The sequence below is a fragment of the Aythya ferina genome, assembly GCF_964211825.1.
Source record: "Aythya ferina genome assembly, chromosome: 28".
NCBI classification, from domain to species: Eukaryota; Metazoa; Chordata; class Aves; order Anseriformes; family Anatidae; genus Aythya; species Aythya ferina.
In genome coordinates this window covers 3,226,503-3,249,051 of record NC_140325.1, presented here as the reverse complement: position 1 = coordinate 3,249,051, position 22,549 = coordinate 3,226,503, and the positions used below count along the sequence as shown (strand labels likewise).

At 62.9% G+C, this 22,549-nt stretch overlaps 2 protein-coding genes and 2 pseudogenes across 5 annotated transcripts; all 4 read left to right on the top strand.

Moving 5' to 3' along the window:
* The first annotated feature begins 636 nt into the window (after positions 1 to 636).
* LOC311424563 (molybdate-anion transporter pseudogene) lies at positions 637 to 1,648 on the top strand (annotated as a pseudogene). The gene is made up of 2 exons: positions 637 to 771; positions 1,253 to 1,648. The product of its transcript is annotated as a molybdate-anion transporter pseudogene (transcript).
* A 995-nt stretch (positions 1,649 to 2,643) lies between these two features.
* On the top strand, positions 2,644 to 8,861 carry LOC311424742 (separin-like). Of its 2 annotated transcripts, none has more exons than XM_084500124.1 (14): positions 2,644 to 2,787; positions 4,549 to 4,636; positions 5,650 to 5,884; positions 6,067 to 6,280; positions 6,418 to 6,596; positions 6,680 to 6,807; positions 6,883 to 7,005; positions 7,084 to 7,239; positions 7,313 to 7,486; positions 7,588 to 7,692; positions 7,813 to 7,925; positions 8,017 to 8,100; positions 8,172 to 8,336; positions 8,559 to 8,861. In XM_084500124.1, exons 2-14 carry the CDS (start codon positions 4,556 to 4,558, stop codon positions 8,758 to 8,760), a joined length of 1,959 nt encoding a protein of 652 aa, XP_084356250.1. In that variant the 5' UTR covers positions 2,644 to 2,787; positions 4,549 to 4,555; the 3' UTR covers positions 8,761 to 8,861. The 2 variants fall into 2 exon arrangements, with proteins under 2 accessions (XP_084356250.1, XP_084356251.1); XM_084500125.1 differs by having other exon boundaries at positions 2,649 to 2,787; positions 6,106 to 6,280.
* Positions 8,862 to 12,590: 3,729 nt separating this feature from the next.
* LOC311424562 (molybdate-anion transporter pseudogene) lies at positions 12,591 to 13,530 on the top strand (annotated as a pseudogene). Its single transcript has 2 exons — positions 12,591 to 12,725; positions 13,207 to 13,530. The product of its transcript is annotated as a molybdate-anion transporter pseudogene (transcript).
* A 3,753-nt stretch (positions 13,531 to 17,283) lies between these two features.
* Positions 17,284 to 20,487, top strand: LOC311424561 (separin-like; the record flags this gene model as incomplete). Its single annotated transcript, XM_084499853.1, has 12 exons — positions 17,284 to 17,506; positions 17,689 to 17,905; positions 18,044 to 18,222; positions 18,306 to 18,433; positions 18,509 to 18,631; positions 18,710 to 18,865; positions 18,939 to 19,112; positions 19,214 to 19,318; positions 19,439 to 19,551; positions 19,643 to 19,726; positions 19,798 to 19,962; positions 20,185 to 20,487. The coding sequence occupies 12 exons, from the start codon at positions 17,284 to 17,286 to the stop codon at positions 20,384 to 20,386; spliced, it is 1,869 nt and encodes a 622-aa protein (XP_084355979.1). The 3' UTR covers positions 20,387 to 20,487.
* Between the last annotated feature and the right edge of the window lie 2,062 nt (positions 20,488 to 22,549).

Here is a 22,549-nt window from a genome sequence, read left to right as displayed (position 1 = left end):
ATACACCAGGACGGGGCAGTTACACCAGGAGTGGGGGCAGATACACCAGGTCGGGGCAGTTACACCAGGTGGGGGGCAGTTACACCAGGTCGGGGCAGTTACACCAGATTGGAGCAGTTACACCAGGTCGGGGCAGTTACACCAGGACAGGGCAGTTACACCAGGACGGGGCAGATACACCAGGACGGGGCAGATACACCAGGTCGGGGCAGTTACACCAGGACGGGGCAGTTACACCAGGTCGGGGCAGTTACACCAGGAGTGGGGGCAGTTACACCAGGTCGGGGCAGTTACACCAGGTCGGGGCAGATACACCAGATTGGAGCAGTTACACCAGGACAGGGCAGTTACTCCAGGAGTGGGGGCAGTTACACCAGGTGGGGGGGCAGTTACACCAGGAGGGAGCAGTTACACCAGGACGGGGCAGATACACCAGGATGGGGCAGTTACACCAGATTGGAGCAGTTACACCAGGTCGGGGCAGTTACACCAGGTGAGAGGGGCAGTTACACCAGGACAGGGCAGTTACACCAGGTCGGGGCAGTTACACCAGGTGGGGGGCAGTTACACCAGGTCGGGGCAGTTACACCAGGACGGGGCAGTTACACCAGGTCGGGGCAGTTACACCAGGTGGGCTTCTTCTCCCCCTTCATGCTCGCCTTCTCCACCACCCCCAGCCAGGAGAGCCCGGCCGAGTCCTTCGTGGCCTTCCTGCTCCTCGAGCTCTCCTGTGGGCTCTACTTCCCGGCCATGGGCTTCCTGCGGCGCAAGGTGTGAGCAAAATCTCAAATCATTTTCTTCAGACAGGCTCTTCTGTGCAGCTGTTTTATTTGCGCTTGCAGCGGTGGCTGTCCTGCCAATTAGGAGTGCCTTTTAGTTAACAAAGCCTAACCTTTCATTCCCTATTCCCCGACAGCCGATCACCTCCCCTGTTTCCTCGTGGCTGAGTACTGCAGGTTCACGAGCTGCTCGACGCTCCTCTGGACCATACATGTACCATTTCTCTCGGTTTCAACCCTTGAATTTCTCCTTTCTCACGTTGTGAGAACTTGGGATCTTTGTTTCACTGTTCCCATGCTGCTCGTCCTGTTTGTCTCAAGCTTCCACCTTATTTTGGAACAGCGAGGCCTCCCACTCTCCGCTTATCTGCTTCGCGCTTCTCCGCTTCTCCATGTTATGACTCCACGACCCCCCTGGGGCACACATGAGGAATTCTCTACTGCACAAAAACATGGCTTTGTTTCTCACAAAGGCGATCCCGGAGAAGGACCGGCCGGGGGTGCCGAACTGGTGCCGTGTCCCGCTCAACCTGCTGGCCTGCCTGGGGCTGCTGCTTCTGCACGGCGCCGACCACGGGCCCGGCACCCGCAGCATCTTCTCCGCCTGCTGCGGCCTCATGCTGCTGGTGCTGCTCGCCGTCGGCGGCCTCTTCCCCGTCGTCGGCCTCTTCCCCGTCGTCGGCCTCTTCTCGGTCGTCGGCCTCTTCCCCGTCGTCGGCCTCTTCCCCGTTGTCGGCCTCTTCCCCGTCGTCGGCCTCTTCCCCGTCGTCGGCCTCTTCCCCGTCGTCGGCCTCTTCCCCGTCGTCCCCCACGACGCCGAGCTCTGGCTGCCGCCCCCCCAGGGCCAGCCCGACGCCCCCGAGCTGTGATGCGGGAGGGGGTCCCGGGGTGGCCGAGGGGGAAAGCCCCCCCGGCTGGTGACCCCTGCGGTGCCCCCACCCTGGCGTCCTGCCGGGGACGGCACTGGAAGCACACAGGGACGGAGTGCCGCAGGGTGAGGGCCCCCTGCGCACCCCCTCGCCCCTCAGCTTCCCTTTTTTTTCAGGAAAATAAAGCGTTTCTGCACGTGCTTTCCCTGCGTGAGAGCCCTTCCGTAGCCAGTAATGGGCTGAGGCGAGGCTCTCAGCGAAGCTGGGATTTTATTCACAGTGGTGGGCAGTCCCCAGGCAGGGCACACAGCACGGTTTGCCGGTTGCTTGACTTTCTTTCACAGAATCCAGGAATATCCCGAGTTGGAAGGGACCCACGGTGAGGGGTCTGGAGAACAAATCTTACGAGGAGCAGCTGGGGGAGCTGGGGTTGTGCAGCCTGGATACAGGAGGCTCAGGGGCGACCTTATCGCTCTAGGGGTACCTTCAAGGAGGCTGTGGAGAGGTGGGGGTTGGTCTGTTCTCTGCCCAGCCCCCCTATAATTGCTCAGCACGACCCCAGGTCGTTGCAGGAAGCACGGCCAAAAGCACGACAGACGCCAGGATGGTCAGATCATGCTGCATTTTATTGCCCGAATAGCCTCGCTTTTCACAGAAGAATCACAGAATCACAGAATCGATTTTCTAGGTTGGAACGAGCGAACTTCACAGGGGCAGACAGTGTCTCACCCAAGATTATCAGTCAAAAGCACCCAAACAACTGCACGAAAACAACCCCAGCTGTTGTGATTAGCAGGCACGCGGACCTTGTCCTTGACAACAAAAAAAAATCCCTTGGATTTTTTCCCAAGGAATACCCCTTTGGCCACTTGGGGTCTGCTTGGCCCCCCCCCAGCTCCTGCTGCACCCCCAGGCTGCCTGCAACGACAACAGCCGCGTGTTCTCAGCACCCTGCCCATCCCAACCCAAAACGCGGCGCCCCAACAGCTGCTAGGGGGGACGTGACGCGGGGCCGTTCTGGGACTACAAGTCCCGGCGTGCCCCGCGCGGGGCGCCCCGCCCTCACCTGCCCGCGGCGCGGCTTATTTGGACGGGGCGCGGCGGGCGCCGCGGGTCTGCCGGCGAGAAGCGATACAAGGGTACGTGGGGGGGGCCAAATAAGGGGGGGCGGGGGGGCCGCAGGGACTCGGGGGGCTGAGGGACCTGGGGGGACCCAAGGAAATGGAGGGGGGCTGCAGGGATCCGGGGGGGCCCTGCAGGGACTCGGGGGGCCGGGGGGTTCCTGTAGGGACTCGGAGGGGGGCCGGGGTGTGGCTTTGGGGCCCTGGGGGGGGCAGCTGTGGGACTCGGGGGGGCTGCAGGGACTCGGGGGGGCTGCAGGGACTCGGGGGGGCTGCAGGGACTTGGAGGGGACTAGGGGGGGCCCTGCAGGGCCTCGGGGGGGGCTGGGGTTCCGGGGGGCTGTGGGACTCAGGAGTGGGTGGGGGGAGCCGGGGGGGTCTCTGCAGGGACCCGGGGGGGGCTGCAGGGACCGGGGGGGGCTGCAGGGACTCGGAGGGGGGCCGGGGGGGGGGCCGAAGGGACTCGGAGGGACTCGGGGGCGGCTGCAGGGACTTGGAGGGGACTAGGGGGGGCCCTGCAGGGACTTGGGGGGGCTGCAGGGACTCGGAGGGGAGTCGGGGGGGTCCCTGCAGGGACTCGGAGGGGGGCCGGGGGGGGGCTGCAGGGAGCCGGCGGGGGCTGCAGGGACTGGGGGGGGCCCGGGGGGGGCTGAGGGACCTGGGGGTCCCAAGGACTTGGAGGGGGGTTGCGGGGGCGGGGCGGCCCTGCAGGGACTCGGGGGGGCGCCGGGGGGGGCTGCAGGGACCCGGGGGGCGGCTGCAGGGACTCGGAGGGACTCGGGGGGACCTTGCAGGGACTCGGGGTGTGCTGTGGGTCCGGGGGGCTGTGGGACTCAGGGGTAGGCGGGGGGGGCCGGGGGGGTCCCTGCAGGGACTCGGAGGGGGGCCGGGGGGGGCCGCAGGGACTAGGAGGGGACTCGGGGGGACCCTACAGGGACGCGGAGGGGGGCCCGGAGGGGCTGCAGGGACTCGGAGGGGACTCGGGGGGGTCCCTGCAGGGACTCGGGGGGGGGCCGAAGGGACTCGGGGGGCTGAGGGACCTGGGGGGACCCAAGGAAATGGAGGGGGGCTGCAGGGATCCGGGGGGGCCCTGCAGGGACTCGGGGGGCCAGGGGGTTCCTGTAGGGACTCGGAGGGGGACCGGGGTGTGGCTTTGGGGCCCTGGGGGGGGCAGCTGTGGGACCCGGGGGGGGCCGCAGGGACTCGGACGGACTCGGGGGCGGCTGCAGGGACTAGGAGGGGACTCGGGGGGACCCTACAGGGACTCGGGGGGGGGGGCGGGGGGTTCGTGTAGGGACTCGGGGGGGGGGCTGAGGGACTTGGGGGGGCTGCAGGGACTCGGAGGGGACTCGGGGGGGTCCCTGCAGGGACTCGGAGGGGGGCCGGGGTGTGGCTTTGGGGCCCGTGGGGGGGGCAGCTGTGGGACTCGGGGGGGCTGCAGGGACTCGGAGAGGGGCCGGGGGGTGGCTGAGGGACCAGAGGGGGGCCGAGGGACTCGGGGGGGGCTGCAGGGACTCGGAGGGGACTTGGGGGGGTCCCGGCAGGGACTCGGAGGGGGGCCGGGGGGCAGCTGTGGGACTCGGGGGGGGCTGAGGGGCGGGGGGGGCTGTAGGGAGTCTGGGGGGGCCTGAGGGGCAGGGGGGGCTCAGGGGGGTCCTGCAGGGCCTGGGGGTGGGAGTGAGGGGTGGGGGGCGCTCTGTAGGCCTCTTTGGAGACTGGGGGGGTGTGGGGCTGTGAGCACCAGCACCCCCTCACCCCCCCACCCCCCCCACCCCGCAGGGCTGACATGGAGCACCTCCAGGGCACTGATTTTGTGGCGCGTACGGCCACCACGGAGGGCACAGAGACACTGCAGGCGGAACTGTCGGTGAGCTGCGGGGGGGGCGGCCGGTGCTGCACGAGGGCTGGGATCCCCTGCTGGGGGGCCGAAACTCTCCTTCCCTCTCTCCGCCCTGTTATAATCCAATTTAGTCATTTTATCTCTTACCCCCCCAGTATGATCTTTACCAGGTGGCATTCAGCCGCTGTGTGATGGGTTTACATATCCTCTTCAGAGTGGTGTGGGATCCTTGGTGTAATGACCACCTGTACACAAAAATCATGAGATGCGTGAAACAATTTTAAAGATAGGCAAGGAGTGACTCCTAACGGTGAACATCCCCACCTAGTGTTATTTGCAGGAATTAACCACTTGTGTGTTCGGTACGTTTTTTTTGGTTTTTTTGTGGCATGGCACAGATCACTTTTATCTCTTGGAACTGTGCCGATACATCTACCTTTTCCCGTAGTTGGGTCAAAGTTATCCCGATTTCCTGACCCCAACTGCACTTGGAAGAATTTGAATATGGGGGCTTAACACTTCCACGTAGCCAGCACCCTTCAGTTATCTCCTCGGGTACAACCCCCTTCTTTTTTCACAATGCTTGGAAGCAGTGTGGGAAAGGAGAACTCTGTCAACTTATTAGAAAACACTGTAGTAGGTTGGGCAGTCCCAGGTATCTTTACAGTCTGGACAACCAAACCTTCCCCTATTCACTCTTTATTAGGGCCCGACTACCTTGGAAGGCAAGTCTCGGGTTTTTCCTTCTTTATTAGGACGAGTCCTCCCCTATCTGTTCCGTGTTCGTAAAATCTGACACGTTTCCTAGTACCCAGCTAGTATCGTCCAAGTTTGTTATATTTATAGATAGGATTTATAGATCCTAGATCCCTAGATAGATCTAGATTCCTAGATAGAATTTATAGATCCTCTAGATATATTTATAGATCCTTTGTTTTAACCAGGATGTTCACCCAACCCCCCTTCCCCATTTGTCCCCATGTTACAATGCCGTGAGGTGTGAAACCTTCTCTTCTCAGTAGATTCTTTACATTCTCAAGGACAATGAAGAAACGACGAAGACCCCGAGAGCCAAGCTCCCAGCTGGGGAGGATGCCACTCAAGCCCCCGTGCTCAGCGACTCCGAGGCGGTGGCGCCTCGCACCCTGTGCCCCAGAGCCTGTCCCCCCACCAGGGCCCGTGACCAGGGGGGCGAGGACACCGAGCACGTCCCGGCGGGGGGGATGCCGGGCAGCGAGAACCCCCTGTGCCTCGATGCCCTGCAGGTTATGGAAGGTGAGCGGGAGTGGGGAACCGCGGGGTGGGAAGAGGCAAATGGCAACGCTGGGGCCACCTCCGCCGAAGCGTGTCTTAAAAGGGCAAAAACCCTCCAAGTGGAGGGGAGAGCAGCAGAGGGAGAGCCAAGGTGGCCACGGGCTCGCTGCCTGATCCTGGTGGTGTTGCTTTGCCCCTTCCAGGTGTTTCCTTGCTGGACGCTGCCCGCGGGTACCTGAAAGCTGCCTTCAACTGCAACGGCCACTGCCTGCCTGCCGGGCTCTACAGCCAGATCTGCCAGCTCCTGGCTCTGCTCACAGGCGACCAGGACCCCGTCTCCACCGCCTATCTGCTGTCCGAGTCGGTCTCCATCACCACGCGCCATCAGCTGCTCAGCATCATCCACAAGAAGCTTCAGTAGGTTTTGTGCCCCCCTGCCGCTGTCGCTAGAACTTTGCTGAGAAGGGGAAGGGGCTCAGCCAAACCTAGAGCCCTGGAGGGCTTGGTTTGGAGCAACGTTCCCCCCCCACCCCTGACCACCTCTCCCTCTGCAGCAAACTGAACAATTCGGCAGCAGCTGCGGCTGAGCAGCTCCAAGGGCTCTCCCTGCAGGATGCTCCCTCGCGCATCCATCACCTCATTGAGCTCCAGAACCTCTTCAGCTTCAGCCCCACGTGTCTGGGGTCCCAGGAGCTCAAGAGATTCACAGAGCAGCTGCAGCAGATCCCTGCAGGTGAGAGCTGATCCAAGTGGAGCCCCGGAGGGTGCTGCCTGATGCCTTGGCCTCTCCTGAAGGTCGGGGGGTGACTTTTTCAGGAGTGACTGTCTGTGTGCTGACCCTCATGAGCATCCAGCCCTTCTCCAAGGACGACATACTGCTGCTGACACGGTTGGAGAGGGGCAGCATTCCCATCACCATCCACATCCCGACCGCGCTCAAAAAGGTGAGGGAAGGGCTAGAAGAGTGGAGCAGCCGGGATGAGCCTGGGGCTGGGCTCATAGCTCCCTTCCTCCCCCAGGCCCCGCTGAGCTCAGTGCTGAGTGACTTCGACACCATCCAGAAGGAGCAGAAAGAAACCATCAACTGCACCAACAACCGTGACTGGTGGCTGTGCTGCTCCGAGCTGGACCGCAGGATGAAGGTAGGCGAGAGGCACCCCGTGCTCCCCACGCCTGGGGGGAATGCTCGGACCCCCCCGTGACTCTGTCCTCTCTCGCAGAGCCTCATCGACACCCTGGAGACGGAGGTGCTGGGCTGCTGGAAGGGAATGCTGCTCCCCACCAGCCAGGATCCCGCGCTGGCCGAGGAAGCCATCCGCCTCCTCGCCCAACTCCATCCCTGCGGCTGGCGGGGCTGGAACTCGGCGCTGCTCAAGGTGCTGAGCTCCCCGGGCTGGGGCAGGGCACAGGGGGAGCTCTGCCTTGGCTCACACCTACCCCTTGCCGCAGGTCCTGCTCAACGCTGCTCCCCTCCTCACCCCGGCCGACGTGCGAGCCCTGGCCGCAGGGATGTGCCCTTCGCAGTCCCGCAACAAAGCGGAGCTCCTCCTGCAAAAGGCCCTGGAGAAGCAGAGGAGCCGCGTCCGGGCACCTGGCGGCTCCCTCGTCCTCGTGCTGGATAAAGTGAGAGCCTGCCCCTGCTGCTTCTCCCTCAGCTCGGACAGGCGCTCTATCGCTCACGCCTTCCTCCCCTTCCTTTCTTCCTCCTCCTCTTCCCTGCACAGCACCTCCAGAAGCTGCCCTGGGAGAGCATGGCGTGCCTGCGCGCCGTGCCTGTCACCCGCCTCCCGTCCCTGCGCTTCCTCCTGAGTTACAACCTGGCACCGAGGGTGAGTGGAAGGGGGGCACCCTGGCTCTGCCGCGGGGCTTGGGACCCCCCGAGGCTGGTGCTGGGCTGGGGCTGACTCGTGATTTCTTATTTCTTTTTTCCCTTCCTCCTCCCCCCTCAGCAGGCAGGCTCTGTGCTGCACCGCGGCGTCAACCCCACCAGGACCTTCTACGTCCTCAACCCCCAGAACAACCTCCCGAGCACCGAGGAGTGCTTCCGCAGCTGGTTCGAGAGGTGAGGAGGAGCGGGGGCGCACAGAGCGGGGAGGAGGGGGGTCCGTGCTCCCTCCCCCCCCTTCTATGACTTCTCCCCTCCTTTCCCGCAGCCAGCAGGGCTGGAGCGGGGTCACAGGAGCCATCCCCAGCCAGGAGCAGATGCAGGCAGCGCTGCTGGAGCACGACCTCTACATGTGAGTGCCCGTGGCCGTGCGGGGCTGCGCTATCGCGCTCACCCTGCTCACCCTGCTCCTGTTCCTGGCAGCTACGTGGGGCACGGGGCGGGCGCCCGCCTGCTGGACGGGACAGACATCGCCCAGCTGGACTGCAACGCCGTGGCCCTGCTCTTCGGCTGCAGCAGCGCCGCGCTGGCCGTGCGCGGCGGCCTCGAGGGCTCCGGCATCGTCCTCGACTACCTCCTGGCCGGCTGGTGAGGCGGGGAGAGAGGGGGTGGCTTCTGGGGGGCAGACGGGGTCTTCGCCCCATCCCCTTCTTGCCTTCTTTTTACCCCATCCCCACCTCCCTGCTTTTTATTGCCCCCCTCCCCTGCCTTTTCCCTGTGCTGGTAAGCAGTGAGTGTTCTCCTTGTCCTCCTCTCACCCCCTCCTTCGCCCAGCCCTCCTGGCCCTAACCCCCTTTTTCTTTTTCCCAGCCCCTTCATCCTGGGCACCCTGTGGGACGTGACTCAGTGTGACTTCGACCGCTACACCGAGGCGCTGCTGCAGGGCTGGCTGCAGGCAGACTCCGGTGCCCCCCTCCTGCACTACATGGCCCAGGCCCGCCAAGCCCCCCGCCTCAGATACCTCACCGGGGCTGCCCCCGTCGCCTACGGCCTGCCCGTGTGCCTGCAGTGAGAGCCGGCGTCCCCCCTGCTTCCTGTTCTTTGAAGTAGTTGGATTTTAAATAATTCCCCCTGGTTTGATAAATAATAAATAAAGTGTCTTCCCCTTCACAATGGCTGGTGTGCGCTTGTACCACGAGCTGGGAAAGGACCAAGGGGCTCCTGGAGCCTAACCTAACCCAAGCCACTCCATCCTCACAGAATCACAGAATTTCTAGGTTGGAAGAGACCTCAAGATCATCGAGTCCAACCTCTGACCTAACGCTAGCAGTCCCTGCTAAACCATATCCCTGAGCTCCACATCTAAATGTCTTTTGAAGACTTCCAGGGACGGTGACTCCACCACTTCCCTGGGCAGCCTGTTCCAGTGCCTCACAACCCTTTCAGTGAAGAAGTTCTTCCTAACATCCAACCTACACCTCCCCTGGCACAGCTTTAGCCCATTCCCCCTCGTCCTGTCACCAGGCACGTGGGAGAACAGGCCAACCCCCACCTCGCTACAGCCTCCCTTGAGGTACCCATAGAGAGCGATAAGGTCGCCCCTGAGCCTCCTCTTCTCCAGGCTGAACAAGCCCAGCTCCCTCAGCCGCTCCTCGTAGGACTTGTTCTCCAGGCCCCTCACCAGCTTCGTCGCCCTTCTCTGCACCCGCTCAAGCACCTCGATGTCCTTCTTGTAGCGAGGGGCCCACAACTGAACACAGTACTCGAGGTGCGGCCTCACCAGAGCCGAGTACAGGGGGACGATCACCTCCCTAGCCCTGCTGGTCACGCTGGTCCTGATACAAGCCATCAATCCCATCCCTGCCCCCCCCAGGGACGGTGATGCTGCCCCCTCCCCGGGCACCCTGCCCCAGGGCCTGTGCCCTCTCCTGAGCAGAAATCTCGCTTCCACCCTGAGCCTTCGCCCTTCCCTCGGGGCCTTAGGAGGAGGCCGACCCCAGCCCCCCCGGCTTCCTTCCAGCGGGGGGCGTCCCCTGGCCCTCCTCCAGTGCTGCTCCCCTTTGTCCCCCATCCCACAACCCGACCCTTCCTTTCCTGGGGGGTCCCCTGCCCCCCTTTCACCCTCAGTTTGTGGGGGGGACCCCAGGCTTCCCTCAAACACCTGCGGGGGGGGGCTGCTTGGTGTCCCCCCCATGGCTCAGAGGAGCCTCCCCTCCTGGGGGGCTGCAGCTTTTTGCCTTTTGGGGGGGGGGGCGATGGCATCGTAGTATGAAGGCCTTATACTAAAGCATAATCAACAGTGTTTGGTTCCATTTGGGTTTGCTTTGTTTCATAATTGGTAGCTGGCATTCATGACCCCCCCACATGTTATTCTCAGCTATGTTGTCAGTCTCGGCCTTACCGGAGCTCGTAGGGCTGCCGAGGGTTGGCACTGCAGTATTTTATGGAGTATTTTCCGCAGGCTGGATTCCCTGGACACTTTCTGACAATGCCTCATTTGGTCCTGGGGCCTAGCAGCATCCTCCTTTTTATTAGGATGAGTCCTCCCCTATCTGTTCCGTGTTCGTAAAATCTGACACGTTTCCTAGTACCCAGCTAGTATCGTCCGAGTTTGTTATATTTATAGACAGAACCTTGCGAATTTCTTCATTTCCGTGGAAGGTTCCCGTATATCCTATACCATGCCCTCGCCACCCGTAACGGGGATCCACTTGTCAGTCCCTGCTGCCCCCTCCCCGCAGCCTGCCCCCGCTGCCCCCTCGGGTGTCCCCCCCGGCCCTGCCGCCCGCGGCTCAGCATCAAGTGAGGGGGGCGCGGGGACCCCCCCCGGGACCCCGGTGAGTGCGGGGGAAACTGAGGCACGGGCAGGGCGAGGGGGTGGGGGTGTGCAAGAGCGGGGGGCGTTTGCACGGGGTTGGGGGGTGAGGAGAGCTGGGGGCGATTGCACAGGGCATGGGGCAATTGTGTGGGGGCTGGGACAACTGCGCAAGGTGTTTGCCCCCGGGCGGGGCATTTGCAAAAGAACGGGGTGGGGGGGGCAGTTACACCAGGTCAGGGCAGTTACACCAGGAGTGGGGGCAGATACACCAGGACGGGGCAGTTACACCAGGTTGGGGCAGTTACACCAGGTGGGAGGGGCAGTTATACCAGGTTGGGGCAGATACACCAGGACGGGGCAGTTACACCAGGAGTGGGGGCAGTTACACCAGGTCGGGGCAGTTACACCAGGAGTGGGGGCAGTTACACCAGGTCGGGGCAGTTACACCAGGTGGGAGGGGCAGTTATACCAGGAGTGGGGGCAGTTACACCAGGTCGGGGCAGTTACACCAGATTGGAGCAGTTACACCAGGACGGGGGGCAGTTACACCAGGTCGGGGCAGATACACCAGGACGGGGCAGTTACACCAGGTGGGAGGGGCAGTTACACCAGGTCAGGGCAGTTACACCAGGACGGGGCAGTTACACCAGGTGGGAGGGGCAGTTACACCAGGTCAGGGCAGTTACACCAGGACGGGGCAGTTACACCAGGTGGGATGGGCAGTTACACCAGGTGTGGGGGCAGTTACACCAGGTCGGGCAGATACACCAAGTCGGGGCAGTTACACCAGATTGGAGCAGTTACACCAGGTCGGGGCAGTTACACCAGGTCGGGGCAGATACACCAGGACGGGGCAGTTACACCAGGTGGGAGGGGCAGTTACACCAGGTCAGGGCAGATACACCAGGACGGGGCAGTTACACCAGGTGGGAGGGGCAGTTACACCAGGTCAGGGCAGTTACACCAGGACGGGGCAGATACACCAGGTCGGGGCAGTTACACCAGGTGGGAGGGGCAGTTATACCAGGTTGGGGCAGATACACCAGGACGGGGCAGTTACACCAGGTGGGAGGGGCAGTTACACCAGGTCGGGGCAGTTACACCAGGTCGGGGCAGTTACACCAGGTGGGGGGCAGTTACACCAGGACGGGGCAGTTACTCCAGGAGTGGGGGCAGTTACACCAGGTGGGGGGGGCAGTTACACCAGGAGGGAGCAGTTACACCAGGACAGGGCAGTTACACCAGGTGGGAGGGGCAGTTACACCAGGAGTGGGGGCAGTTACACCAGGTCGGGGCAGTTACACCAGGTGGGGGGCAGTTACACCAGGTCGGGGCAGATAGACCAGGACGGGGCAGTTACACCAGGACGGGGCAGATACACCAGGACGGGGCAGTTACACCAGGACGGGGCAGATACACCAGGTGGGAGGGGCAGTTACACCAGGAGTGGGGGCAGTTACACCAGGTCGGGCAGATACACTAAGTCGGGGCAGTTACACCAGATTGGAGCAGTTACACCAGGTCGGGGCAGTTACACCAGGTGGGAGTGCAGTTACACCAGGACGGGGGGCAGTTACACCAGGTCGGGGCAGTTACACCAGGAGTGGGGGCAGTTACACCAGGTCGGGGCAGTTACACCAGGACGGGGCAGTTACACCAGGTGGGGGGCAGTTACACCAGGACAGGGCAGTTACACCAGGACGGGGCAGGTACACCAGGTGGGAGGGGCAGTTACACCAGGAGTGGGAGCAGTTACACCAGGTCGGGGCAGTTACACCAGGTGGGAGGGGCAGTTACACCAGGAGTGGGGGCAGTTACACCAGATTGGAGCAGTTACACCAGGTCGGGGCAGTTACACCAGGTGGGAGTGCAGTTACACCAGGACGGGGGGCAGTTACACCAGGTCGGGGCAGTTACACCAGATTGGAGCAGTTACACCAGGTCGGGGCAGTTACACCAGGTGAGAGGGGCAGTTACACCAGGACAGGGCAGTTACACCAGGTCGGGGCAGTTACACCAGGTGGGGGGCAGTTACACCAGGTCGGGGCAGTTACACCAGGACGGGGCAGTTACACCAGGTGGGCTTCTTCTCCCCCTTCATGCTCGCCTTCTCCACCACCCCCAGCCAGGAGAGCCCGGCCGAGTCCTTCGTGGCCTTCCTGCTCCTCGAGCTCTCCTGTGGGCTCTACTTCCCGGCCATGGGCTTCCTGCGGCGCAAGGTGTGAGCAAAATCTCAAATCATTTTCTTCAGACAGGCTCTTCTGTGCAGCTGTTTTATTTGCGCTTGCAGCGGTGGCTGTCCTGCCAATTAGGAGTGCCTTTTAGTTAACAAAGCCTAACCTTTCATTCCCTATTCCCCGACAGCCGATCACCTCCCCTGTTTCCTCGTGGCTGAGTACTGCAGGTTCACGAGCTGCTCGACGCTCCTCTGGACCATACATGTACCATTTCTCTCGGTTTCAACCCTTGAATTTCTCCTTTCTCACGTTGTGAGAACTTGGGATCTTTGTTTCACTGTTCCCATGCTGCTCGTCCTGTTTGTCTCAAGCTTCCACCTTATTTTGGAACAGCGAGGCCTCCCACTCTCCGCTTATCTGCTTCGCGCTTCTCCGCTTCTCCATGTTATGACTCCACGACCCCCCTGGGGCACACATGAGGAATTCTCTACTGCACAAAAACATGGCTTTGTTTCTCACAAAGGCGATCCCGGAGAAGGACCGGCCGGGGGTGCCGAACTGGTGCCGTGTCCCGCTCAACCTGCTGGCCTGCCTGGGGCTGCTGCTTCTGCACGGCGCCGACCACGGGCCCGGCACCCGCAGCATCTTCTCCGCCTGCTGCGGCCTCATGCTGCTGGTGCTGCTCGCCGTCGGCGGCCTCTTCCCCGTCGTCGGCCTCTTCCCCGTCGTCGGCCTCTTCGCCGTCGTCGGCCTCTTCCCCGTCGTCGGCCTCTTCCCCGTCGTCCCCCACGACGCCGAGCTCTGGCTGCCGCCCCCCCAGGGCCAGCCCGACGCCCCCGAGCTGTGATGCGGGAGGGGGTCCCGGGGGTGCTGCGGTGGCCGAGGGGGAAAGCCCCCCCGGCTGGTGACCCCTGCGGTGCCCCCACCCTGGCGTCCTGCCGGGGACGGCACTGGAAGCACACAGGGACGGAGTGCCGCAGGGTGAGGGCCCCCTGCACACCCCCTCGCCCCTCAGCTTCCCTTTTTTTTCAGGAAAATAAAGCGTTTCTGCACGTGCTTTCCCTGCGCGAGAGCCGTTCCGTAGCCAGTAATGGGCTGAGGCGAGGCTCTCAGCGAAGCTGGGATTTTATTCACAGTGGTGGGCAGTCCCCAGGCAGGGCACACATGACTGTCCCCAGGCAGGGCACACAGCACGGTTTGCCGGTTGCTTGACTTTCTTTCACAGAATCCAGGAATATCCCGAGTTGGAAGGGACCCACGGTGAGGGGTCTGGAGAACAAATCTTACGAGGAGCAGCTGGGGGAGCTGGGGTTGTGCAGCCTGGATACAGGAGGCTCAGGGGCGACCTTATCGCTCTAGGGGTACCTTCAAGGAGGCTGTGGAGAGGTGGGGGTTGGTCTGTTCTCTGCCCAGCCCCCCTATAATTGCTCAGCACGACCCCAGGTCGTTGCAGGAAGCACGGCCAAAAGCACGACAGACGCCAGGATGGTCAGATCATGCTGCATTTTATTGCCCGAATAGCCTCGCTTTTCACAGAATCACAGAATCACAGAATCAATCGATTTTCTAGGTTGGAACGAGCGAACTTCACAGGGGCAGGCAGTGTCTCACCCAAGATTATCAGTCAAAAGCACCCAAACAACTGCACGAAAACAACCCCAGCTGTTGTGATTAGCAGGCACGCGGACCTTGTCCTTGACAACAAAAAAAAATCCCTTGGATTTTTTCCCAAGGAATACCCCTTTGGCCACTTGGGGTCTGCTTGGCCCCCCCCCAGCTCCTGCTGCACCCCCAGGCTGCCTGCAACGACAACAGCCGCGTGTTCTCAGCACCCTGCCCATCCCAACCCAAAACGCGGCGCCCCAACAGCTGCTAGGGGGGACGTGACGCGGGGCCGTTCTGGGACTACAAGTCCCGGCGTGCCCCGCGCGGGGCGCCCCGCCCTCACCTGCCCGCGGCGCGGCTTATTTGGACGGGGCGCGGCGGGCGCCGCGGGTCTGCCGGCGAGAAGCGATACAAGGGTACGTGGGGGGGGCCAAATAAGGGGGGGCGGGGGGGCCGCAGGGACTCGGGGGGCTGAGGGACCTGGGGGGACCCAAGGAAATGGAGGGGGGCTGCAGGGATCCGGGGGGCGGCTGCAGGGACTCGGGGGGCCGGGGGGTTCCTGTAGGGACTCGGAGGGGGGCCGGGGTGTGGCTTTGGGGCCCTGGGGGGGGCAGCTGTGGGACTCGGGGGGGCTGCAGGGACTCGGGGGGGCTGCAGGGACTCGGGGGGGCTGCAGGGACTTGGAGGGGACTAGGGGGGGCCCTGCAGGGCCTCGGGGGGGGCTGGGGTTCCGGGGGGCTGTGGGACTCAGGAGTGGGTGGGGGGAGCCGGGGGGGTCTCTGCAGGGACCCGGGGGGGGCTGCAGGGACCGGGGGGGGCTGCAGGGACTCGGAGGGGGGCCGGGGGGGGGGCCGAAGGGACTCGGAGGGACTCGGGGGCGGCTGCAGGGACTCGGAGGGGACTCGGGGGGACCCTACAGGGACTCGGGGGGGGGGCGGGGGGTTCGTGTAGGGACTCGGGGGGGGGGGCTGAGGGACTTGGGGGGGCTGCAGGGACTCGGAGGGTACTCGGGGGGGTCCCTGCAGGGACTCGGAGGGGGGCCGGGGTGTGGCTTTGGGGCCCGTGGGGGGGGCAGCTGTGGGACTCGGGGGGGCTGCAGGGACTTGGAGGGGACTCGGGGGTCCCTGCAGGGACTCGGAGAGGGGCCGGGGGGTGGCTGAGGGACCAGAGGGGGGCCGAGGGACTCGGGGGGGGCTGCAGGGACTCGGAGGGGACTTGGGGGGGTCCCGGCAGGGACTCGGAGGGGGGCCGGGGTGTGGCTTTGGGGCCCGTGGGGGGGCCGGGGGGGGGCTGCAGGGACTCGGGGGGGCCCTGCAGGGACTCAGAGGGGACTTGGGGGGGCCCTGCAGGTATCTGCAGGGACTCGGGGGGGGCTGGGGATCCAGGGGGCTGTGGGACTCAGGGGTAGGCGGGGGGGGCCGGGGGGGTCTCTGCAGGGACCCGGGGGGGGGGGCGGGGTGCCCGGGGGGGGCTGTGGGACTCGGGGGAAGGCGGGGGGGGCCGGGGGGGTTTCTGCAGGGACTCGGAGGGGACCCGGGGGGGGCTGCAGGGACTCGGAGGGGGGCTGGGGGGCAGCTGTGGGACTCGGGGGGGGCTGGGGGTCTCGGGGGAGGGCGGGGGGAGCCGGGGGGGTCCCTGCAGGGACTCGGAGGGGGGCCGGGGGGCAGCTGTGGGACTCGGGGGGGGCTGAGGGGCGGGGGGGGCTGTAGGGAGTCTGGGGGGGCCTGAGGGGCAGGGGGGGCTCAGGGGGGTCCTGCAGGGCCTGGGGGTGGGAGTGAGGGGTGGGGGGCGCTCTGTAGGCCTCTTTGGAGACTGGGGGGGTGTGGGGCTGTGAGCACCAGCACCCCCTCACCCCCCCACCCCCCCCACCCCGCAGGGCTGACATGGAGCACCTCCAGGGCACTGATTTTGTGGCGCGTACGGCCACCACGGAGGGCACAGAGACACTGCAGGCGGAACTGTCGGTGAGCTGCGGGGGGGGCGGCCGGTGCTGCACGAGGGCTGGGATCCCCTGCTGGGGGGCCGAAACTCTCCTTCCCTCTCTCCGCCCTGTTATAATCCAATTTAGTCATTTTATCTCTTACCCCCCCAGTATGATCTTTACCAGGTGGCATTCAGCCGCTGTGTGATGGGTTTACATATCCTCTTCAGAGTGGTGTGGGATCCTTGGTGTAATGACCACCTGTACACAAAAATCATGAGATGCGTGAAACAATTTTAAAGATAGGCAAGGAGTGACTCCTAACGGTGAACATCCCCACCTAGTGTTATTTGCAGGAATTAACCACTTGTGTGTTCGGTACGTTTTTTTTGTTTTGTTTTTTTTTGTGGCATGGCACAGGTCATTTTTATCTCTTGGAACTGTGCCGATACATCTACCTTTTCCCGTAGTTGGGTCAAAGTTATCCCGATTTCCTGACCCCAACTGCACTTGGAAGAATTTGAATATGGGGGCTTAACACTTCCACGTAGCCAGCACCCTTCAGTTATCTCCTCGGGTACAACCCCCTTCTTTTTTCACAATGCTTGGAAGCAGTGTGGGAAAGGAGAACTCTGTCAACTTATTAGAAAACACTGTAGTAGGTTGGGCAGTCCCAGGTATCTTTACAGTCTGGACAACCAAACCTTCCCCTATTCACTCTTTATTAGGGCCCGACTACCTTGGAAGGCAAGTCTCGGGTTTTTCCTTCTTTATTAGGACGAGTCCTCCCCTATCTGTTCCGTGTTCGTAAAATCTGACACGTTTCCTAGTACCCAGCTAGTATCGTCCAAGTTTGTTATATTTATAGATAGGATTTATAGATCCTAGATCCCTAGATAGATCTAGATTCCTAGATAGAATTTATAGATCCTCTAGATATATTTATAGATCCTTTGTTTTAACCAGGATGTTCACCCAACCCCCCTTCCCCATTTGTCCCCATGTTACAATGCCGTGAGGTGTGAAACCTTATCTTCTCAGTAGATTCTTTAAATTCTCAAGGACAATGAAGAAATGACGAAGACCCCGAGAGCCAAGCTCCCAGCTGGGGAGGATGCCACTCAAGCCCCCGTGCTCAGCGACTCCGAGGCGGTGGCGCCTCGCACCCTGTGCCCCAGAGCCTGTCCCCCCACCAGGGCCCGTGACCAGGGGGGCGAGGACACCGAGCACGTCCCGGCAGGGGGGATGCCGGGCAGCAAGAACCCCCTGTGCCTCGATGCCCTGCAGGTTATGGAAGGTGAGCGGGAGTGGGGAACCGCGGGGTGGGAAGAGGCAAATGGCAACGCTGGGGCCACCTCCGCCGAAGCGTGTCTTAAAAGGGCAAAAACCCTCCAAGTGGAGGGGAGAGCAGCAGAGGGAGAGCCAAGGTGGCCACGGGCTCGCTGCCTGATCCTGGTGGTGTTGCTTTGCCCCTTCCAGGTGTTTCCTTGCTGGACGCTGCCCGCGGGTACCTGAAAGATGCCTTCAACTGCATCTGCCACTACCCGCCTGCCGGGCTCTACAGCCAGATCTGCCAGCTCCTGGCTCTGGGCGCGGGCGACCAGGACCCCGTCTCCACCGCCTATCTGCTGTGCGAGTCGGTCTCCATCATCACTCTGCGCCACCAGCTGCTCAGCATCATCCACGAGAAGCTTCAGTAAGTTTTGTGCCTCCCTGCCGCTGTCGCTGGAGCTTTGCTGAGAAGGGGAAGGGGCTCAGCCAAACCTAGAGCCCTGGAGGGCTTGGTTTGGAGCAACGTTCCCCCCCCCACCCCTGACCACCTCTCCCTCTGCAGCAAACTGAACAAGTCAGCAACAGCTGCGGCTGAGCAGCTCCAAGGGCTCTCCCTGCAGGATGCTCCCTCGCGCATCCATCACCTCATTGAGCTCCAGAACCTCTTCAGCTTCAGCCCCACGTGTCTGGGGTCCCAGGAGCTCAAGAGATTCACAGAGCAGCTGCAGCAGATCCCTGCAGGTGAGAGCTGATCCAAGTGGAGCCCCGGAGGGTGCTGCCTGATGCCTTGGCCTCTCCTGAAGGTCGGGGGGTGACTTTTTCAGGAGTGACTGTCTGTGTGCTGACCCTCATGAGCATCCAGCCCTTCTCCAAGGACGACATACTGCTGCTGACACGGTTGGAGAGGGGCAGCATTCCCATCACCATCCACATCCCGACCGCGCTCAAAAAGGTGAGGGAAGGGCTAGAAGAGTGGAGCAGCCGGGATGAGCCTGGGGCTGGGCTCATAGCTCCCTTCCTCCCCCAGGCCCCGCTGAGCTCAGTGCTGAGTGACTTCGACACCATCCAGAAGGAGCAGAAAGAAACCATCAACTACACCAACAACCGTGACTGGTGGCTGTGCCGCTCCGAGCTGGACCGCAGGATGAAGGTAGGCGAGAGGCACCCCGTGCTCCCCACGCCTGGGGGGAATGCTCGGACCCCCCCGTGACTCTGTCCTCTCTCGCAGAGCCTCATCGACACCCTGGAGACGGAGGTGCTGGACTGCTGGAAGGGAATGCTGCTCCCCACCAGCCAGGATCCCGCGCTGGCCAAGAAAGCCGCCCGCCTCTTCGCCCAGCTCCGTCGCTGCGGCTGGCGGGGCTCGGACCCGGCGCTGCTCAAGGTGCTGAGCTCCCCGGGCTGGGGCAGGGCACAGGGGGAGCTCTGCCTTGGCTCACGCCTACCCCTTGCCGCAGGTCCTGCTCAACGCTGCTCCCCTCCTCACCCCGGCCGACGTGCAAGCCCTGGCCGCAGGGATGTGCCCTTCGCAGTCCTGCAACAAAGCGGAGCTCCTCCTGCAAAAGGCCCTGGAGAAGCAGAGGAGCCGCATCCGGGCACCTGGCGGCTCCCTCGTCCTCGTGCTGGATAAAGTGAGAGCCTGCCCCTGCTGCTTCTCCCTCAGCTCGGACAGGCGCTCTATCGCTCACGCCTTCCTCCCCTTCCTTTCTTCCTCCTCCTCTTCCCTGCACAGCACCTCCAGAAGCTGCCCTGGGAGAGCATGGCGTGCCTGCACGCCGTGCCTGTCACCCGCCTCCCGTCCCTGCGCTTCCTCCTGAGTTACAACCTGGTACCGAGGGTGAGTGGAAGGGGGGCACCCTGGCTCTGCCGCGGGGCTTGGGACCCCCCGAGGCTGGTGCTGGGCTGGGGCTGACTCGTGATTTCTTATTTCTTTTTTCCCTTCCTCCTCCCCCCTCAGCAGGCAGGCTCTGTGCTGCACCGCGGCGTCAACCCCACCAGGACCTTCTACGTCCTCAACCCCCAGAACAACCTCCCGAGCACCGAGGAGTGCTTCCGCAGCTGGTTCGAGAGGTGAGGAGGAGCAGGGGCGCACAGAGCGGGGAGGAGGGGGGTCCGTGCTCCCTCCCCCCCCTTCTATGACTTCTCCCCTCCTTTCCCGCAGCCAGCAGGGCTGGAGCGGGGTCACAGGAGCCATCCCCAGCCAGGAGCAGATGCAGGCAGCGCTGCTGGAGCACGACCTCTACATGTGAGTGCCCGTGGCCGTGCGGGGCTGCGCTATCGCGCTCACCCTGCTCACCCTGCTCCTGTTCCTGGCAGCTACGTGGGGCACGGGGCGGGCGCCCGCCTGCTGGACGGGACAGACATCGCCCAGCTGGACTGCAACGCCGTGGCCCTGCTCTTCGGCTGCAGCAGCGCCGCGCTGGCCGTGCGCGGCGGCCTCGAGGGCTCCGGCATCGTCCTCGACTACCTCCTGGCCGGCTGGTGAGGCGGGGAGAGAGGGGGTGGCTTCTGGGGGGCAGACGGGGTCTTCGCCCCATCCCCTTCTTGCCTTCTTTTTACCCCATCCCCACCTCCCTGCTTTTTATTGCCCCCCTCCCCTGCCTTTTCCCTGTGCTGGTAAGCAGTGAGTGTTCTCCTTGTCCTCCTCTCACCCCCTCCTTCGCCCAGCCCTCCTGGCCCTAACCCCCTTTTTCTTTTTCCCAGCCCCTTCATCCTGGGCACCCTGTGGGACGTGACTCAGTGTGACTTCGACCGCTACACCGAGGCGCTGCTGCAGGGCTGGCTGCAGGCAGACTCCGGTGCCCCCCTCCTGCACTACATGGCCCAGGCCCGCCAAGCCCCCCGCCTCAGATACCTCACCGGGGCTGCCCCCGTCGCCTACGGCCTGCCCGTGTGCCTGCAGTGAGAGCCGGCGTCCCCCCTGCTTCCTGTTCTTTGAAGTAGTTGGATTTTAAATAATTCCCCCTGGTTTGATAAATAATAAATAAAGTGTCTTCCCCTTCACAATGGCTGGTGTGCGCTTGTACCACGAGCTGGGAAAGGACCAAGGGGCTCCTGGAGCCTAACCTAACCCAAGCCACTCCATCCTCACAGAATCACAGAATTTCTAGGTTGGAAGAGACCTCAAGATCATCGAGTCCAACCTCTGACCTAACGCTAGCAGTCCCTGCTAAACCATATCCCTGAGCTCCACATCTAAATGTCTTTTGAAGACTTCCAGGGACGGTGACTCCACCACTTCCCTGGGCAGCCTGTTCCAGTGCCTCACAACCCTTTCAGTGAAGAAGTTCTTCCTAACATCCAACCTACACCTCCCCTGGCACAGCTTTAGCCCATTCCCCCTCGTCCTGTCACCAGGCACGTGGGAGAACAGGCCAACCCCCACCTCGCTACAGCCTCCCTTGAGGTACCCATAGAGAGCGATAAGGTCGCCCCTGAGCCTCCTCTTCTCCAGGCTGAACAAGCCCAGCTCCCTCAGCCGCTCCTCGTAGGACTTGTTCTCCAGGCCCCTCACCAGCTTCGTCGCCCTTCTCTGCACCCGCTCAAGCACCTCCATGTCCTTCTTGTAGCGAGGGGCCCACAACTGAACACAGTACTCGAGGTGCGGCCTCACCAGAGCCGAGTACAGGGGGACGATCACCTCCCTAGCCCTGCTGGTCACGCTGGTCCTGATACAAGCCATCAATCCCATCCCTGCCCCCCCCAGGGACGGTGATGCTGCCCCCTCCCCGGGCACCCTGCCCCAGGGCCTGTGCCCTCTCCTGAGCAGAAATCTCGCTTCCACCCTGAGCCTTCGCCCTTCCCTCGGGGCCTTAGGAGGAGGCCGACCCCAGCCCCCCCGGCTTCCTTCCAGCGGGGGGCGTCCCCTGGCCCTCCTCCAGTGCTGCTCCCCTTTGTCCCCCATCCCACAACCCGACCCTTCCTTTCCTGGGGGGTCCCCTGCCCCCCTTTCACCCTCAGTTTGTGGGGGGGACCCCAGGCTTCCCTCAAGCACCTGCGGGGGGGGGGGGGGGGCTGCTTGGTGTCCCCCCCATGGCTCAGAGGAGCCTCCCCTCCTGGGGGGCTGCAGCTTTTTGCCTTTTGGGGGGGGGGGCGATGGCATCGTAGTATGAAGGCCTTATACTAAAGCATAATCAACAGTGTTTGGTTCCATTTGGGTTTGCTTTGTTTCATAATTGGTAGCTGGCATTCATGACCCCCCCACATGTTATTCTCAGCTATGTTGTCAGTCTCGGCCTTACCGGAGCTCGTAGGGCTGCCGAGGGTTGGCACTGCAGTATTTTATGGAGTATTTTCTGCAGGCTGGATTCCCTGGACACTTTCTGACAATGCCTCATTTGGTCCTGGGGCCTAGCAGCATCCTCCTTTTTATTAGGATGAGTCCTCCCCTATCTGTTCCGTGTTCGTAAAATCTGACACGTTTCCTAGTACCCAGCTAGTATCGTCCGAGTTTGTTATATTTATAGACAGAACCTTGCGAATTTCTTCATTTCCGTGGAAGGTTCCCGTATATCCTATACCATGCCCTCGCCACCCGTAACGGGGATCCACTTGTCAGTCCCTGCTGCCCCCTCCCCGCAGCCTGCCCCCGCTGCCCCCTCGGGTGTCCCCCCCCACCCTGTCGCCCATGGCTCAGCATCAAGTGAGGGGGGCGCGGGGACGCCCCCCGGGACCCCGGTGAGTGCGGGGGAAACTGAGGCACGGGCAGGGCGAGGGGGTGGGGGTGTGCAAGAGCAGGGGGCGTTTGCACGGGGTTGGGGGGTGAGGAGAGCTGGGGGCGATTGCACAGGGCATGGGGCAATTGTGTGGGGGCTGGGACAACTGCGCAAGGTGTTTGCCCCCGGGCGGGGCATTTGCAAAAGAACGGGGTGGGGGGGGCAGTTACACCAGGTCAGGGCAGTTACACCAGGAGTGGGGGCAGATACACCAGGACGGGGCAGTTACACCAGGTGGGGGGCAGTTACACCAGGAGTGGGGGCAGTTACACCAGGACGGGGCAGTTACACCAGGTTGGGGCAGTTACACCAGGTGGGAGGGGCAGTTATACCAGGAGTGGGGGCAGTTACAC